The 19,338-nt window shown below is 46.1% G+C and overlaps 1 protein-coding gene and 1 pseudogene across 5 annotated transcripts in view; both read left to right on the forward strand.

Annotated features, from left to right (window-relative positions):
• Window positions 1-19,338, forward strand: part of SMG1 (SMG1 nonsense mediated mRNA decay associated PI3K related kinase) — a 795,166-nt gene that overhangs the window by 636,039 nt on the left and 139,789 nt on the right. For all 4 annotated transcript variants that reach the window (XM_082260927.1, XM_082260924.1, XM_082260925.1 and 1 more), the window contains exons 48-49: window positions 1,734-2,013; window positions 12,242-12,514. In XM_082260927.1, the coding sequence (XP_082117053.1) occupies window positions 1,734-2,013; window positions 12,242-12,514 (553 nt within the window). The remainder of the gene's footprint in view (window positions 1-1,733; window positions 2,014-12,241; window positions 12,515-19,338) is intronic.
• On the forward strand, window positions 5,465-8,887 carry LOC309557690 (annotated as a pseudogene). Its single transcript has 2 exons — window positions 5,465-6,133; window positions 8,786-8,887. The product of its transcript is annotated as an uncharacterized misc_RNA (transcript).

Genomic DNA, 19,338 nt, shown 5'->3' on the forward strand with positions numbered 1-19,338 from the left:
CTGGAAGCGGATTGGTTTCTATGCAGAAGTGAGCCTGAATCTGCACTCTCCAGCTTTAGTAATAAACCCCAGTGTGTCCTAGAGTAGCTTTACACCATACAGACACTTTGTTTTACTTAACCACTTCCTTACCGCTGGACGTCATATGACTTCCAGGGCTTAAGGTGGGGAAAATCTGAATAATGCCTGCAGCTGTAGGCATAATTCATATATCATTTTTTTCTGCCGGCAATTCCCTGCACCATAAGAACAATCGATAGTGACTGTTATGCCGCTTAAATCATTTTTACAGGAGAGATCTGAGGTCTTATTGACACCAGATCTCCACATAAAGAGGACCTGTCGAGCGCTATTCCTATTACTTATTTACATTCCTTGTAATAGGAATAAAAGTGATAAAAAAAAAACCTAAAGTGCTCGCATCCAGAAGCAAACGCATGCATACGTCCTCACCACATACGTTCAATCCATGCATGTGTGGTATCGCCGCAAACATGAAAGCAACAATTCTAGCCCAAGATCTCCTCTGTAACTCTAAACTGGTAATCTGTAAAAAAAAAATTAAAGCGTTGCCTATGGAGTTTTTGAAGTACCGAAGTTTGGCGTCATTCCACGAGTGTGCGCAATTTGAAAGCCTGACATGTTGGGTATCTATTTACTCGGCGTATCATCTCACATTATACAAAAATATTGGGCTAATTTTAGGGGTTTTTTTTTTTTAATTCATAAAACTGTTTTTTCCCCTAAAAAATCGTGTTTGAAAAATGTCTTTGCAAATACCACGTGATAAAAAGTTGCAATGACCGCCATTTTATTCCCTAGAGTCTCTGCTAAAAAATATATATAATGTTTGGGGGTTCTGAGTAATTTTCTAGCAAAAGAATGATGATTTTTACATGTAGGAGCGGAGTGCCAGAAGTGGCCCGGTATGGAAGTGGTTAAAGGATCAGCCCACCAAAAACTTTAGTTGAATCAATCCCTGCCTTTATGTACAGCTTTATAATTTCAGTAGTACAATCTACTTTTCAGCATTTCACTCCACGTTGTAAAATGAGTTAACAGTTAAAGTGGTTGTAAACCCACTCTGATAACTTTTACCTATTGATAAGCCTTTAATAAAGCTTACCTATAGTATAGTTACTGTAAATATCTCCTCAACTTGCACCGTTTAGGAGATATTTACATTTCATACAGCCGATGACGTCATCGGCGCATGCGCTCTGAAGAAACGGCCCCCCCATACCATTTCTTCATAGCCGGGTGCCGTGACCGGTGGCTCCTGCGCACATGCGTGGGAGTGACATCACGGGACTCCCGGTCAGGAGCATAGCCGGAGTCCGCAGACCCAGGAAAGAAGACAGCAGAAGATGGATGTGGCCTCCAGTGGGGACGACGAGGGCTTCGTTTGGAGGCAAGTGTCACATAATGTGCTTGTATGAAAAATAAATAAAAAAAAAAAAAGGAAGAGTTTACTTCCTCCTTAAGTACCCTTATTGAGGCTTCCATTATGATAGTATCACCAAGTAGGTAGATTGAGGAGTTTTGTGCAATGATCTTACTGCTGCACTTTACAAAAGCATCCAATCCACCCAAAATGGAAATGTTCATTTTCGGTGGACTCTTCCTTTAATGATACACCAGATAAGATGCACTTTTCTGATCTACTCGAGTGCATGCGTAAGCATTCTTCCTATGTGTTATTTTACTAATGACTCTTACCTTTCATTCAACAGGTCCTCCCAGCTATGTACCTGCCACGGCTTTCCTACAAAATGCTGGCCAGGCACATCTCATCACACAATGTGAGCAATACGAGGCAGAGATGGGAACCTTGTTACAACAGAGACGCTCTGTGCTTCGAGGCTGCTTGGAAAATCTTCACAACTATGCGACTGTAGCACTTTTGTACCCCAAATCAGTGTTCCAAAAACACAGAATGGAGCAGTGGAAGACCTGGATGGAGGAACTTATATGCAACATGACCATGGAGCACTGTCAGGAAATATATACAAAGTAAGCAAAGGTTTAAAGATATCACTGCTTATAAATCATTGTTTTACATATTCCGAGTGACTTCATCTCATAACAACTAGTACATTATCAAACCTGTATCATTGACCTACTTTTGGGGAAGCACAATAGTAGATGCATGGAAATGGTTCATGGAGCAGAACAGTAGAAAAGCAACAAAAATCATTTTCCAGGAAAACTCAAGTAGTTTCACCATGCAGTTGTTATTTGTGCTGTGAAGCTAGCAAAAAGTTCCCCCAACACATCCACTGCACAGTGATGACACCTATCAGGCAATCGTATACTGTACATATTTACAATATAGGCTCCTTGCTGGAATTTGACTGATTGACAAGGGGCAAAGTCACACCCGTGTTCAGAGATCTTCTATAGTCTCAAAGATGCTGGGAATGAGAGATTTCTCCACACAAGGCCCCCAACAGGAGAATAATGTAAACAAAGCAACAGTTTTTTTGTTTTTATGTGTTACAGCAAATATCAGTTCAGTAAGAAACAATTTCAAATTCATCATTTCAGGGAAAAACACAAAACTGTAGTTGCACTTTAAGGCTCCATTCACACTAGTACGACTTGTCAGGCGACTTGTGTGCCCTCAAGTCGCCCCAAGTCGCTTGTCATAACAAATGCAATGTAAATGAATGAGAGCCGTCTTAATATGCACTACTGAAGTCGCTCCGACTTCAGAAAAGGGTCCTGTACTGCTTCAAGGCGACTTGTATCCGACTTGTTCCAATAGATTTCAATGGGAGTCACCTCCAAGTCTGATCCTTATCTTTTGTCACGCGACTGTGATCCGACTTTCCAGGAAGGAGGAGGAAAATTAGCCAGGCATTCCCCACATTGCAGCCATGCCTACAGTTCCTATATACCATTATCTCTGCCTGGTCTGTGTGAGTGGCACTGGTGGACACTAATAGGTGGCACTGGTGGACACTGATAGGTGGCACTGGTGGACACTGATAGGTGGCACTGGTGGACACTGATAGGTGGCACTGGTGGACACTGATAGGTGGCACTGGTGGACACTGATAGGTGGCACTGGTGGACACTGATAGGTGGCACTGGTGGACACTGATAGGTGGCACTGGTGGACACTGATAGGTGGCACTGGTGGACACTGATAGGTGGCACTGGTGGACACTGATATGTGGCACTGGTGGACACTGATATGTGGCACTGGTGGACACTGATATGTGGCACTGGTGGACACTGATATGTGGCACTGGTGGACACTGATATGTGGCACTGGTGGACACTGATATGTGGCACTGGTGGACACTGATATGTGGCACTGGTGGACACTGATACGTGGCACTGGTGGACACTGATACGTGGCACTGGTGGACACTGATACGTGGCACTGGTGGACACTGATACGTGGCACTGGTGGACACTGATTCGTGGCACTGGTGGACACTGATTCGTGGCACTGGTGGACACTGATTCGTGGCACTGGTGGACACTGATTCGTGGCACTGGTGGACACTGATTCGTGGCACTGGTGGACACTGATTCGTGGCACTGGTGGACACTGATTGATTCGTGGCACTGGTGGACACTGATTGATTCGTGGCACTGGTGGACACTGATTGATTCGTGGCACTGGTGGACACTGATTGATTCGTGGCACTGGTGGACACTGATTCGTGGCACTGGTGGACACTGATTGATTCGTGGCACTGGTGGACACTGATTGATTCGTGGCACTGGTGGACACTGATACGTGGCACTGGTGGGCAGTGGCACTGGTGGGCACATACGTGGAAATGGTGATTCACAAGTCGCGGCAAAAAGTCGCTCCGTCATGGGGCGACTTATGGTCGCGGTAGTGTGAACCGAGTCTAAAGCAACCCAGTGATTTGAACAAAATATCCCCTTGAGCAGGAATATTCTTAACCAACCATTTAAAACTGTCTTTTAAAGACTGACAAATTTCTATTGCCGCCACCGCCGGTTGTACTGCAAACCCAGCAACTGCAAAGGGAAGCCTTTCATGGGGATTCCAACTTTTAATTCGCTGGATCTTTAGAAACCTGGGCATTGCCTACAGGAGAGGTTAAGCTTTGTTTAGAGAAAATAGCAGCATCAACCTTTGGCATACTCCATTTCCTTGTAAACCTTTCCTCCATAGGGTACAAAAGCGAGAACCGTTTAGGAGGCTCAGAGTGATGTTGCCAGGTTCACCCCACCCGGCTTTTTTGCCCAAGGTGGTTTCCAGTTTTCATTTAAATCAAGATCTCACACTACCTTTCAAATCTTAGTTCTGCAAAGGAGAAGTTAAATGTAGTCAGTCTTTTTGAAAATGTCAGCTCAGATTCGTAAGACTGATTCTTTCTTCGTGCTGCCAGGAGGGACCCTGTAATGGGCTGGCTGCATCAAGATCGAATATTTCCCAGTGGATCTGCCAGGTCATTGTTCAGGCGTATGGTTTAAAGGGAAAGCCCCCACCCTTTTGTGTGAGGGTACACTCTACAAGGAGGGTGAGTGCCTCATTGGCGGTACATTAAGTGTCTTTGGCTCAGATTTGCAAAGCCGCTACTTGTACTTCAGTGCATACATTCAAGTTTTATCAGATGGATGCTAGAGCCTGAAATGGGGCTGAATTTGGCTGCAGTGTGCTACAAGCGGCGATATAGGTCCTTTGGTTTGATGACAATCTTCATGATTAAAGTCTCTCCCCCCTCAAGGCCGTTGCTTTAGGACATCCCAGATAGTAAGTAATATGGCTGCTCTTTGTCCCATTATGTACGATAAAGAAAATTGGATTTTTCCTACATCTTACCTGTAAAATCCTTTTCTTGGAGCACATCACGGGACATCGATACCCTCCCCTCTTTTCTAGGATCTTCAATGCTTGCTACAAAACTAAGGTCAGAGCCGGTACCAAGGGGGGGGCAGAGCGGGCACCTTCCCTGGGCGCAGTGTTGAGGGGGGCGGGTTGGAAGCGTCATCTCTTCTATCTTAGTGACAGGACTAACTTTTGGCTTCTGTCTCCGCTGGCCGCCCGCACACTATCTGTAAGGATTCTGTATTCTTATATATGCACTGTCTGCCTCTGTGCCTGCGTCCCGCCACCTCCTGTAAGGCTTTAGAATTATATCTGCCCATATCTAGTCCAGGCATTTTCCACGGCTTCTGTCCCAGCCCATCTGCCGGCTGACCCGCCCACTTACTGGCTGGCCCGCCCACACAGCCCCTGTGACTCTTTTCTAGCCCTTGTTCTACAGGTCGGATAGATGGTGGGTGGACCAGGAAGTGGAAACACTCGATGTACACAATGCATGGAGGTGAGCAGTTATTATCGATCTCCTGTCTGGCTGTGTATATAGCATGTAGCAATATATGAAGGTGAGCAGTGATCACCGATCTACAGCCTGCCTCTATAGAACCCAGTAGTAGTAGCAGCAGTGATGTATGGAGGTGATAGAATGTGATGAGTGTGGGCCACTGTGGATCTCTAGGTGTGTGTCCGTGTGTGTGTCTGTGTCTGTGTCCGTGTGTGTGTCTGTGTCCGTGTGTGTGTCTGTGTCCATGTGTGTGTGTGTGTGTCTGTGTCTCTGTGTGTGTTTCTGTGTCTCTGTGTGTGTGTCTCTGTGTGTGTGTCTCTGTGTGTGTGTCTGTGTCTCTGTGTGTCTGTGTCTCTGTGTGTCTGTGTCTCTGTGTGTGTGTGTGTGTGTCTGTGTCTCTGTGTGTGTGTCTGTGTCTCTGTGTGTGTGTCTGTGTCTCTGTGTGTGTGTCTGTGTCTCTGTGTGTGTGTCGGTGTCTCTGTGTGTGTGTCGGTGTCTCTGTGTGTGTGTCGGTGTCTGTGTGTGTGTCTGTGTGAGTGTGTGTGTGTGTCTGTGTCTCTGTGTGTGTCTGTGTGTGTCTGTGTCTGTGTGTGTCTGTGTCTCTGTGTGTGTCTGTGTCTCTGTGTGTGTGTGTCTGTGTGTGTGTGTGTCGGTGTCAGTGTGTGTGTCTCTGTGTGTGTCGGTGTCTCTATGTGTGTGTGTCTCTGTGTGTGTCTGTGTGTGTGTGTGTGTGTCTCTGTGTGGTGTGTGTGTGTCTCTGTGTCTTGCCATCTTCGCCCTGGGCACCAGATGACCTTGTCCCGGCACTGACTAAGGTACTTCCTGTATGGGAGGGTTTATTTAGAGGGATACTTCCTGTCTTTTGGTTTGCCAATGTCCATTCACTCATAGGTGGGGTGTAACCCAGATAGAAATTATGGCTGCTCTGTGTCCCGTTATGTACTACATGAAAAAGATTTTTACAAGTAAGCTGTAGGAAAAATCTAATTTTTGCCATTGAAAAAGGTCTAAAAAAAGCATTAAACATTACTGGGGCTCCATTATCTTACAGACATATCTTAATGTGATGGTAAGCCTAAACATTTTTTTTAACTTGATGCATTCCCTGCAAACGTATCTAGAAGAATTGATGCTGGTTTGAAGGCAAGGGGTAGTCACACCAAAAGTTTGATTTAGATTTTTCCTCTGTTCACTCACTAAATTTTGTAGATTGCAAAAAATAAGGAATTAAAAGATTTATTTTTAAAAGCATTCTTGCTCACAGGATTTCTTCTCACCTGGAATAGGGGAGAGGCGTCTCTAAGTGTAGGAGTATAAGATCAATTTTAATAGGAATAAGATGCAGGCGGTCCCCGGGTTACGAACACAATAGGGACTGTAGGTTTGTTCTTAAGTCGAATTTGTTTGTAAGTCGGAACATGTACTTTTTAAGTGTAACTCCAGCCCAAAAAAAAATCATAAGGATACAGACAGCAGTACAAACCTCATTGTGGCTCTAACCCCACACCATACAGTACTGTACTAGCCAAAACTAAAAGGCTAAAAGAGACCCAGAAGGATAGTTACATTCAACATAGCTAGAAGTACAAGTACAATACAGTGGTCCTGCTCCCAATACAGAGTAATGTAATCTCACCAGTTTCCAGACCGCTCCACCAGCTTCTGCCTGTGCAGTGGGATGCTTCTGGGCAGTGTGGGGCAATCAGTACATGTAGTACATGAAGCGTGCATTGTGGCCGGCACTAAGATGGATTCTATCCAGCACAGGAGCGAGAAGAAGCCAGCAGTGACGTCACGCGGGCGCCGCCCCCGTTCGTAAGTAGGAGTCGTTCGTCACGGGGCCCCGTTCGTAAGTCGGAGTTGCTCGTCACGGGGCCCCGTTCGTAAGTCGGAGTCGCTCGTCACGGGGCCCCGTTCGTAAGTCGGAGTCGTTCGCAACTCGGATGTTCGTAAGTCGGGGACTGCCTGTAAATGGCAACTCACAGAATTCATGATTGAAACGGGCACAAAAAGGGTAAAAAGCATCCGAAGTAAGTGGTCATTAGTGACTGCCATAATGCTGGCTCCCTCGCTGCTCCTTCCACACTTCCTTTGCACATGCTCTGAAACGCGTTGCATGGTCCAGTGATGTCATCTCAATCTACGCCTTTGCTTCAAGCCTCATTATGGGCCTGTTTCATCCAACAGTCTACTTCCTGGTTGTGAGTGGAGGAACACAATGGCGGGAGACAGTCACTGATGACTACTTTTTACCCTCAATGTGACTATTTTAATTATGAATAATGGGAGTTGCCATTTCTTAGTCTTCTTAAAAATGTTCTTATTCTCCTACACTTATGGCGCTTTTCCACTGCATGGAACCGTACCGGTTCGGCACGCTTTTGTGCTTTTCCACTGCTGGTACCGCATGGTATAGGGTCGGAACGGTTCGGTACGGTACGGTATAGGTTTGCTTTTCCACTGAATGGAACCAAACGGTACAGCTCTGAAAAAACAGTACCTACTCGATTGTGGTTCCAACAGGTACCAAACTGGTACCATATCCCACAATCCTTTGCATGCAGTCACTACTAGCCACTGATTGGTCAGAGAATCCCACCCACCCCGTTGTTATCCCACCCACTTAACTTTCGTATTACTTTAGTGGAAAAGCAAACCTATACCGTACCGAACCGTTCCGACACTATACCATGTGGTACCAGCAGTGGAAAAGCAAGCAGGGCCGAGTAGAGCCGAGCCGGTACTTGCAGTGGAAAAGTGCCATTAGAGGCTCCTCTCTCTTAGTTCCTCATAGCTTCCGTTGGAGTTGCTTCAGATCCTACTTTGGAGGCTACGGTTTGTGGACAGACCATATACACTATAGTGTCAAAAGTATTGGGACACCTGCCTTTACACGCACATGAACTTTAATGGCATCCCATTCTTAGTCTGTCCGGTTTAATATTGAGTTGGCCCACCCTTTGCAGCTATAGCGGGTTAAACTTTTCTGGGAAGGCTGTCCAAAAGGTTTAGGAGTGTGACCATGGATATGTTTAACTATTCTTCCAGTAGCTCATTTGTGAGGTCAGGCATTGATGTGAAGGCCTGGCTCACAGTCTGTTCTCTAATTCACCCCAAATGTGTTCTATCGGTTTTTGAGGTCCGGACTCTGCAGGCCAGTTAAGTACATCCGCCCCAAACTAGCTCATCTAGGTCTTTATGAACCTTGCTTTGTTCACTGGTCCAAATCATTTGGTGATTATGGTGAGGAGTTGTTTTTCCAGGGGTTGGCTTGGTCCCTTAGTTACAGTGAAGGAAATTTTTGAAGCGTCAGCATACCGAGACATTTTGGACAATTTCATGCTCCCAACTTTGTGGGAACAGTTTGAGGATGACCACTTCCTGTTCAGCATGACTGCGCACCAGTACACAAAGCAAGGTATGGTTTAAAATTAAAAACTCCTACTTCTCTTTTCATCCTTTTGCAGAGACTTGGACAACTTGCATCTGATGCTTGGATGCAAGCCTTACAAACTGGAGTTCCACTCCCTGCCTCTGCTGAGTTTCTCACCTCTAACCTTACTGATTAGCAGATCTCCATCATACCTTCTCCTGGACTGAGTTGTCATGTTCCCAGTTCCTGTGACAGATTGGTTCCAGAGGTTTATTCCAACCTGTAAAGTTTTAAAAACCAAAAAAGGCGTCTGCCCTATATTGGATCTTAAAGCTCTGGATATCTTCATTCAAGCCCAGAATATATGCTTGGAATACCAGATAGACTTCCTGGCTTCTGTGAACTTCAAAATTGTATGCATACATGTCCCTTTCTTTTTAGCACATAGTCTATGTTTTTCTATGGGCCAACTGCACTGCCAGTTTGTGGCCCTACACTTCGACCTGTCGTCTGCACATTGGGTATTCATCAAAGTTCTTGCTCCAGTATTCGCCTTGCTGTGCTCTGGTGGCATTACCTTTTGTGGGATACTTGGAAAACATTGTGTTAGTGGAACAGTCAGTATGAGCTCAGTCAGACACAATGTAGGTTGGACTGTCCAGATGTTAGAGTTGTGAACCTTCAGAAATCGTTGCTAGAACGGACTTATTCTTTGGAGTATCTGAGTCTAGTTCTGAACACAGTTAAAATAGTGTTTCTTCCACAGGAGGAACTTCAGACTGATTCAAGTTCTCAAGTCCAGGACTCTTCTGACTTTCTGCTTTTTCATTAGATTCCTAGACCTCAACGTAGCCTCCTTAGAGTGCCATTGACCCAGATTCATGCAAGATCTCTACAACTCGTTGTCTTGGGAAAAATCAGTCATATCCCTGGACAGACTAATTTGTTTGGCACCAAGTCCTGGGTTGTCCCTGGGTTGGTTGCTTAGAGTTTCAGCTATTGAATTTAGAAAGTCAATTTTTGAAGGATCTTGATGAAAGGCTGGGATGGAGTCATAGGCATCCTGTAGGTGCAGAAGACTTAGTCATTGAAGGAGTCTTGTTTCCCTGGCAACATTTTGGAGCTTTGGGCAATTTAACGGTCTCTGCAGGGTTGGACTGTGCTGCTGAAAAGTCGTCCTATCTTGATTCTTTCAGACATTGCCATAACAGTGACCCACATCAACCATCAGAGGAGCTGCCAGAAGTCTCACCAGGGCAAAAGAGGTAGTAGGAACTCTGTCCTCGGTAAAAACTTTGTTCCAGATTGCTTGCCATATACATCCGAGTTGCAGAAAGCTGGCATGCAGGCTTCCTCATTCGGCAATGTCTAGACCTGCGAGAGTGATCCTTACACCTGGAAGTGTTGCAGGACCTGTGCTACAAGCCGGGGGATACAGATTGTAAACCTCCTTGCCTCTAGGTTCAACAACAAACTGCAAAGTTTTGTCTCCAGGTAATGGGATTCTCTGATAGAAGCAGTGGATGCTTTGGTGGGTCCATGTGATCAGTACACCCTAATCTGTGCCTTTCCGCCACGAAAACATATTACTCGTATGCTTTGGCAGATCGATATAGAGGGGATTCAAGTGATCTTTGCTTTTAGTGATCTGGCAATGGAGACCTAGGTTTAGAGAGAAAGGAGTATCTCTAAATCTGATTTCTACAATGTTCTAAACTAGGAAGGCTAATTCCTGCATAGTCTCTTATCAGACGTGAAAAGACTACTTGACTTGGTGTGGGTCTTCCACCTTGGAAGTTTCTCCATGGGACTGTCTTTCGTGCAGCTGGGTCTGGACCAGCTTTTGACTCTTTGCACTTTTAAAAGCCCTTTCTGTTGTGAGACCATTGGCCTTTCATTCTTTTTTCGGAGAGGTTTCCATTCAGCTCCCCTGGTGACTTTGTGGGTTCTGGGTCTGGTTCTTTCTGCACTTGAGAATACACCATTTGGACCCATTCAAGGCATTCATTTCTCTACCCTGATCCACAAGTGGGTCTTCTTTGTAACCATCATCTATGCAAGGCAAGTGTCTGAACTGGCAGCTTTATCCTGCAAACAATCATTTAGGATTTTGCATAGGGACAAGGTGGTCTGCAGGCCCAGGACTTCCTTCTTTCTTCAGGTAGGTTATTCCTTTCACCTCAGCCTTGTCCTTCCATCTCTCTGTCCAGTCCCTGTTTACGAAAATGACAGTTTCCTCCATTGTCTAGATAGGTTCAGGCTCTGAGCAGTCCATCCCTCAGCCACTAATTATTTCAAGAAACAGTAATTCTCTTTTTTCATACTGGATGATCCCCATGTGTGTGCACTGGCTTCTTGTTGCACCATCTCTAAATGGCTCAGACAGACCATTATTCAAGCTTATAATCTTAAGGATCAAGTTCTACCATTATATTCCAGGGCGCACACTACTAGATCTGTGTGTGGTTCTTGAGCTTTTTAGCATCAAGCAGTTGTTTTCCAGACTTGCAAGGCTGCCACCTAGTCTGCCTTTTACATGTTTTACCAGGCAGATGTTCGGGCCTCATCTGATGCCAGTGCTCAATCCTGCATTTATGCAGCAGTAACCTGAAGATGAATAATTTTTCTGTGCCCCTTTATAGTCTCAAACAAATTTTTACAATGAGCACTGTCTATAAAACATTACAGAGTAGTAGTAGTTCATAGATGTAATCTTTATCTGGGAAGGGGATATAACCAATAAATCCACTGTTGCCCAGAACCGCAATTGCAACCTATGGGATTTGACACCCAATTTATTTCAGAACACATGCCAACAACCAGTTTGATGTTGGAGAGCTGCCGAGTTAGGCTCAATTTATACAGGAGTTTCCCTTCATGTGAATTCCAGCAGCAAGAATTTGAATACGTCCACTCACGATCGCTGGCTATAGAAACAGTTTCAAATATCTATTTGCACACATCTGTCAGTTCCATTTGCAGGCATTGGCAGACTCTTGCTGCCAGAAATTGTAGCATGTGTAAACGCCCATGCTACTGTGGAACCCTAAACCGACCAAACATGGACTGAAATTTGGCTGCCGCATTTTGATCATCGTTTGGGCACCCTTTTTGTACGGAAGTCTATCTACTGATCAATAGAAATTCTATCCATCTATGGCCAGCTTAAGAGAGCTACTGTGTAAGTAATAGAGCCAGTGTATGTATTTGCTGCGCAATTTTCAGTGAATATAGCCTTATTAGACTGTAAACGAGCACCAATTTTTGAAACTCCTCTAGCAAAAGGAATGTATGGATCATTGCTGTAAACAATGACTATTTGGAAGAAAATTCTTAAATATAATTGAACTGATTTTCTCTGTAAGTAAATGTGGAAAGTATCTTGAAGTAGGTCAGAAGCATCACATAAGAAAATCTGAGATTTTCAAGTCAATCTTTAAATGCAAACGAAATGCATGCAGCAGTTGTGCCCATCTAAATGAGCACTTGAATTTAGTTTGTCCAAAAAATTGTAAGAAGCAGATCTTGATCACATCATTATTTGTTACAGGTATGAATTGCAGTATGCTCCTCAGCCCCCCCAAGCGGTCTGTCAGTTCCTTTCTGCCACTGAATTGTCTCTGCAACGCTATTATGCTGATACAAATAACAGGCTTTTGAGACAAGTAGAACGACTGAAACAAGAGGTGGCAACAGTTCCAGTTTGTGAAGAGCAACTGAAAGAAATTGAGCGCTGTATTAAAGTTTTTCTGCATGAAAATGGTGAGGAGGGTTCCCTAAGTCTGGCTAGTGTGGTCGTATCTGCTCTCTGCGCTCTCACAAGGTAATAAAAAGAATAAATATGTAAATATTTCCCAGTTTAACCTTTGGTTTTTTTAAGGAGTTACAAAGGTGTAAATTTGTGCTATGTTTAAATAACTGTAATTCTTTTCTGTTGAATTTTTGTCCTCACCTACACTCCTATAGAACTTTAAATTAGGTTGCCAAAAATGCCTGTACTGGCTGATTACATGAGAGACTCATTGGAACGAAGATGTTTTAAGCAAATTTGTAATCACTGATTTCTGAAACTGTAGTAATGTCGCAGTACATGGATTGATGTAGACCAAACGGGAAGGCAAGACAGACTATAGACCTTGCCTGTAGCTATAATGCTCGCTGTATATATGCCAATCAGCCATACCATGTCCACCCACCGTAACCCATCAAGGCATGACTCCACTAGACCTCTGAAGGTATGCTGTGGTATCTGACCAAACCTTTAATAGCAGATCCTTTAAAGTGATATTAAAACTTTGTTTTTGGGTTTTTTTCTTCAAATATGTTATACTTACCTGCTCTGTGTAATGGTTTAGCACAGAGCACCCCAGATCCTCCTCTTCTTGGATTCCACGTTGGCGCTCCTGCCAGGTTCCCCTTACAGTAAGCCATTTGCTCTGGGGTCTGCCAAGCAGGCGTGCCTCCGACCGGTGGCTTTGTGTCAATTCACACACGGAGTCGCTGGTCGGGAGCGCGCCTGCTTCGCGCCACGAGCCCTGGAAAGGTAAGGCTGTCATGGACATCTGGATCGAGATGGGGCTCGGGTAAGTAAAAGGAGGGCTGCTGCACACAGGTTTTTTTTTTTACCTTATTTAATGAAGGTTAAACACTGTGTGCCTTTACAGCCAAGTTGCGAGGTAGTGCTCGATTGGATTGAGATCTGGGTAATTTGGAGGCCAAGTCAACACCTTAGACTTTTGTGTTCCTCCAAACCATTCTTGAATTCATCAAGACCAGGCCACCTTTGTTCATTGGCTCATTTCTGATACCATTGTTGGTGCTTTTTGCTGAAGGCATGGGTCCTCATGCGCTACACAGCCCATTGACCGCAAACTGATGCACTGTGTGTTCTGACACCTTTCTATTGCACAAAACGAAACAAAGAATCACGTATGCGCTTCCAGGAATTAAACCTCAAATGTTGCTATTCAGCTGCTGCAATAGCCAAAGTGTGTGTTGCCCACCAATTAAATTCAATGTATAAGTAGTTGTGTTGTGCTGCTGTTAAACTAAGCTAATTTAAATCTGTGCGAATAATCACACCTCTGTGTCTTGTGAGTTATTAAAACAAACACACAAATGCCATATAAATCAATGTACAGAAACATTCATATATTATATAAAATGCAGTCCCATGTCCAATGAAATATATTCCACTTCAAGTACCGTCTTATGCAAAGTGATTTCAGATCCAACATACAATCTTCACTTAGAAAGTGATCCCATGCTCCAAACACACTTTAAGTTTATGTGCTCCACCATAAATTTGCAGCAACCCCTGGCGAAGTCACGTGGTGCTTGACAATACGGGTGGGGCAAAGCCAGGTGACACCAGAGCCGAGGACCAGAAGTGCAGTGAATAAAGAGTATATCCTGAGTGTCTGTTTATTTTATTATTTCTGGAAGTGTATTTCTTCAATACATTTTATGCTGTTTTCAAAATACTACACTATGGTAGCTCCATTATGGTTCTGAGTTAACCCTTTAGAGGCAATCAGTGGTGCAGTGAAGTCCTAAAGAAACCGTAACCTGGAGTAAAGGAGTTGGCAAACCTGAGTACCTTTCAAAACCAAAAGGCAACTATTACTACTCCACGGTCCAAGGGCTACAGTTTGTCTGTGATGCCTCTTTGGATGCAGCTCCCTTTATATCTAGACTGTCTGTTTCAGCAGTGGTCCCACGGCGTATTATCTGGCTGAAATGCTGGTCTCCGGACCAGACTTCTAAGAAGGCCTTATCCGATCTTCCATTTGTGGGGGATCGCCTGTTTGGAGCTTCCTTGGGTGACCTTATCAAAGGCCTCACAGGAGGGACTCTTCCACAGGCTTCCAAAGGTAAGGAACCCCGTCACAGACTGGGGCCTTTCTTTTCGGCCCTCAAGAGGCTTTTTCGTCCCTCAGGGTCCCAAGACCAGGGATCTAAGACCTTCAGGGACTCAATCAGTGCTTCTAAGAGGACCTGGTCTGGCAAGCCATGAGCAGGCTTTGCCAGACCTGCGGACAAGGCTTCCTCTGCATGAAGGGGCACCCTCACCCATGTCTGGGGTGGGGGGGATGTCTTTGGTTCCATGATCCATGGACCTCCCTGATACAGGACAAGTGGGTCCACAAAATCATTCGGTCTGGCTACAAGATCGAGTTTTGATCTTATCCTCCGGAAAGTTTCTTCACTTCCAACCTGCGCTTGTCCCCGTATCGCTTAGGGGGGTCTCCTTAGGGCAGTGCAAGACTTGTTACTTCAAGGGGTGATTATTCCGGTTCCACCATCGGAACGCTTTTAAAGGTTTTTACTCAAACCTGTGTACAGTTTCCAGGAAGGAAGACAAGGTACGTCCAATTCTGCTTCACAAGGCATTAAACTGCTTTGTGCGGATACAGAAGTTCTGAATGGAGTCCATTCGCACGGTAGTGGTGTCTCTACACCAGGGGGATTTTCTCACTTCTATCGACATCAAGGACGCTCACCTTCACATCTCAATGTGTGCCTGTCACCAGCACTTCCCATGCTTTGCCGTGGGTGAGGAGCATTATATGTTTGTGGCATTACTCTTTGGTCTCGCCCCTGCTTCTCGGGTCTTTACAAAAATTTTGGCCCCAGTGCTAACATTGTTGCGTCAGCGGGGGATCGCGGCACTAGGGTACCTGGACAATCTGCTTTTGCGAGCAGAGTCTCCTTCTGCTCTAATGGACAACCTGGAGATCACTCTATGAACTATGAAGTTCGGTTGGATACGGAACCTTCAAAAGTCTGCTCTGGTTCCGCTCACAAAACTGGACTATCTGGGTCTGACTCTGGACTGGACCTCAGCCAGGGTGTTTCTTCCCCTGACAAAACTCCAAAAATTGCAGGAGGCAATTCAGCTTCTGCTGTCCAGCAGACAGTCATCTCATTGGACTTGCATGCGGGTGCTGGGCCTGATGGTGTCTACCTTCGAGGCGGTTCCGTTTGTACAGTTCCTCACGAGGTATCTGCAAAAAGAGATCCTGGTAAAATGGAACAGGAATCCTCAGTCTCGAGACAATCTGATACTGTTGAGCCAGAGTACGAGAGGGTCCCTGATTTTGTGGCTTCGCTCTCCGGCACTTCGTCAGGGAAAATCATTTCTTCCAATATACTGGATGGTCTTTGCCATGGATGCCAGCTTGTCTGGGTGGGGAGGCGTCCTCGGCACAGATTGTGCTAGGGAAGAGTCCAGGCTTCCAATCGATGTGTTGGATCTCAGAGCAATCAGACTTTGTCTGGATCATTGGGTGATTCATCTTCAGATGTGTCCGGTACAAATTAAATCGGACAATGCCATGGTCGTGGCTTATTTCAATCACCAAGGGGGCACAAGAAGTGTCCTTGCGGCTCGGGAAGTAGCCTTATTCTAAGGTGGGCAGAACGTTTCATTCCAGTCCTCTCCGCTGGTCACATTCCAGGGGTGGAAAATTGGCAAGTGGATTATCTCAGTCGACAGGCGTTGGACCAGGAGGAATGGTCACTTCATCCGAAGGTGTTTCATCAGTTGTGTCTCCAATGGGGTATTCCTGAGGTGGACCTGTTGGCCTCTTGTCTCAAAAGGAAAGTACAGATGTTTGTGGCATAGTCTCTGGATCCTCTAGCCGACGCCACAGACGCCTTAGTGGCTTCTTGGAGTCAGTATCGTCTGATTTACACCTTTCCTCCTCCTCAAACTTCTGCCGAGACTCCTGCGCAGGATCGAGGCAGAGGTGATTCCATCATTCTAGTGGCTTCAGACTGGCCTCGCCGGTCTTGGTACGTTGATCTGGTACCTCTGTTCGCCGATGCTCCTTGGAGACTTCCTCTTAGGTAAGCTCTGCTGTCCCAAGGGCCAATCGTCCATCCTGCTTAACAGTCGCTGGCTTTGATGGCTTGGCTGTTGAAAGCCAGGTGCTGAAGGATAGAGGTTTGTCTGAATTGGTGATTCCTACGATCTTAAAGGCTGGAAAATCTACCTCCTAGGAAGATTTACCTTCACACTTGGAAGACATACATTGCATGGTGTCAGTCTTAGGGTTCACCCTCGCTCCTTTTGGGTAGCTTGGATCATGACTTTCCTCCAACAGGGGGTTGAGCAGCGCCTGGCCTTGAGTACCATCAGAGGCCAGGTTTTGGCCTTGGCAGTTTTCTTTCAATGTCCGTTGGCCACACATTCTTGGTGCTTACCTTTATCCAGGGAGTTCGACACTTGGCTCCTCCAGTACGGTCTCCATTCCGGACGTGGGACCTTAATATGGTGTTGTCAGTTCTCCAGAAGCCTCATTTTGAAAATATTTGGGAGGTCTCACTTACCTTTCACTTACCTTCTAGAGCACATTTCTCCACCTTATCACCTCTCAGAGGCTGCCGGGCCCTCCGTGTCCCAACAGTCCCTTACTGCACTGATGGCGGTCCTGGAGTGTTTGGTGTCCAAGGTGGATTTGGTCTTGGGGAACGGGCTAGAAAAAAGCGTCCCCCCGTCTTCACCTGCCTTATCTGTCTCCTCAGATCCTGAATCTGATTTGGCAGCCGGGGACATGAGTCACCCTGTTGAGTCTGTGTCCACACACCCTGATTTCTCAGATAGTGAGGATGATTCCTCTGCTCCTGTAGCCACACATGAAAAGGCACTGGTGGATGCACTGATTTCTCTATCGTTGATTGACAGACACAGCTCCATATTCTTCTTAGCCATTGGGTTATGCTGCCCCCTACAGGAGTAGAATACTAGGCAGGAAAAAACTTTACCACGCCTATGGAACAGTCCCTGCAGGCATACACCCACACACTCTGCTATAAGCTTCAGTTTGTTTCTGCCTAGTTTAGGAGTAGGACCTAGTTCCCGGCTGGGACTCCGATCTTAGCTTGCATTTTTTTATTTTAAAGGAAACCTTTGGCAAAATTACATTTTTTTAGCTAGTTATGTTCCTGAGAGAAATGCAATTAACAGCTGGACTGAGTATCCTAGATCCTTAAGGTCTCCCAGTCCAGCCCGCGAGCGTATGAAGGTTATAGCTCCATGCTAGGCCTCTTCACGACGGAGCCCCAATGGACGTGGACTGGCCTGCGAGTGAAACACCTCGCCGGGACGCGCACGACCTGGTTCGGTCTGAGTCACAGCGTACCCCTTGGCCAACAGCACTCCCACCCCGAGTGGAGAGGTAGCCTGTCCGGAGTGGCGCCCACTCAATTGTCGGTATGGTGAGTAGTGTCCCCCCATAGGTATAAGAATAAAGGGTGCGAAAATCAATAGGAAGAGTAGAAGCAGCACTAGAACATGATTATAGAATGGAAATGAAAAGGAAATAGTGCGCTTGAAAAAATTATGCAAAATAAAACATGTAACCAGTGTAGTAAAAACAATATACAAAAACACAAATGGTTAAAGTCTCTCCAATAATGCTGTCTGCTTCAACTTCAAAACATGGGTGATAAATCCGTGATGAAGTGATAACGTGACAAAGGATGTAGACAGATGGTGCTTCAAAGGAAAGTTCAAATAATAATGTGCTTGGGTGGCCTCTTACCGCAATACAAATAGTGACTTGCAACTTTCACTGTGGCAAATATGGTGAAATTGTGACACCCGGTGGTAAAGATGGATTCTTACCAGATTTTAGGGAGGTATGAGCTTGTAACTGTTAAGCAGAGGATCCGTTGTCAGAGCATGGAGTGGTGCACTCTAGCTGTGATTCTCCAGGACCTATCCGCTCCACAAATGTATGAGTCTGATGATGACTCAATGGCAAAAATGCCCAAAAGATGATTCCCGAAAGGAGGAAAAAAAAGGCGGGGGCTGATGGTGCATTAACCTTAAAAAATGTGTTTATTACAAAAGGCAAACACATCAACATATACAGATGAAACAGTTGCTCTTTAAAAATCATGGCCGCCTGCAGAACGGTCCGTGACATGTAACGGCGTGGCTGGCTCCCTCCAACGCGTTTCCACCTACGAGTGTCCCCCCCATAGCTCTTGTGGTCTCGTGGTGGATGTGGGCCCCTCCTTGGGATGGGCGGACCCCCGGGTTCCCTTCCATTTCCCCCAGCCCCTCTAACAGTCACAGTGTTCGTTTGGCCCCAACCTACCCCCACGCCCCCCCCCCCCCCGGGGTTAGGTAGAAGCTGGTTTTGCCACTGGCTCCAGTAAGGGGGGGGTGGATGTGGTTGTTGCTAACCAGGCTGTCCGGATCGTACACGGGGGTCTTTGAGCAAGTTCCCGGCCCCCTGGGGGTTAGTGACTGGGGCAGGGATGTCCTTTGTGCTCCCAGCAGTGGTTATAGGCTTGGAGGGGAGCGGATGTTTCTTCATCCGTGTGTCTGTGCCTCACGTGGCTGGGTCGGGCCGAAAATTTAGTCTGCCACTCTGCGGCATACTCGCGGCTGTCTGGGTACCTGATCAAGCTGACCGAGATGAGCGAACGTTGCTGCCGACAGATGCGCGCCTCATGCGGCCGCATCAGGCTGAAAAATTGAGGCGGCGGCTGTCCGGGTACCTGGCTAAGCTGTCCGAGGGGCTGACTAAGCTGTCTCGAGTGCCTGACCAAGCTGACCGGCGGATGCTAACGGATCACCTCACACGGCCGGATCAGGCCAAAAAATTGAGGGCTTTAACCAGGGGGCGCCGT

The sequence above is a fragment of the Pelophylax lessonae genome (assembly GCF_965119305.1).
Source record: "Pelophylax lessonae genome assembly, chromosome: 6".
NCBI lineage: Eukaryota > Metazoa > Chordata > Amphibia > Anura > Ranidae > Pelophylax > Pelophylax lessonae.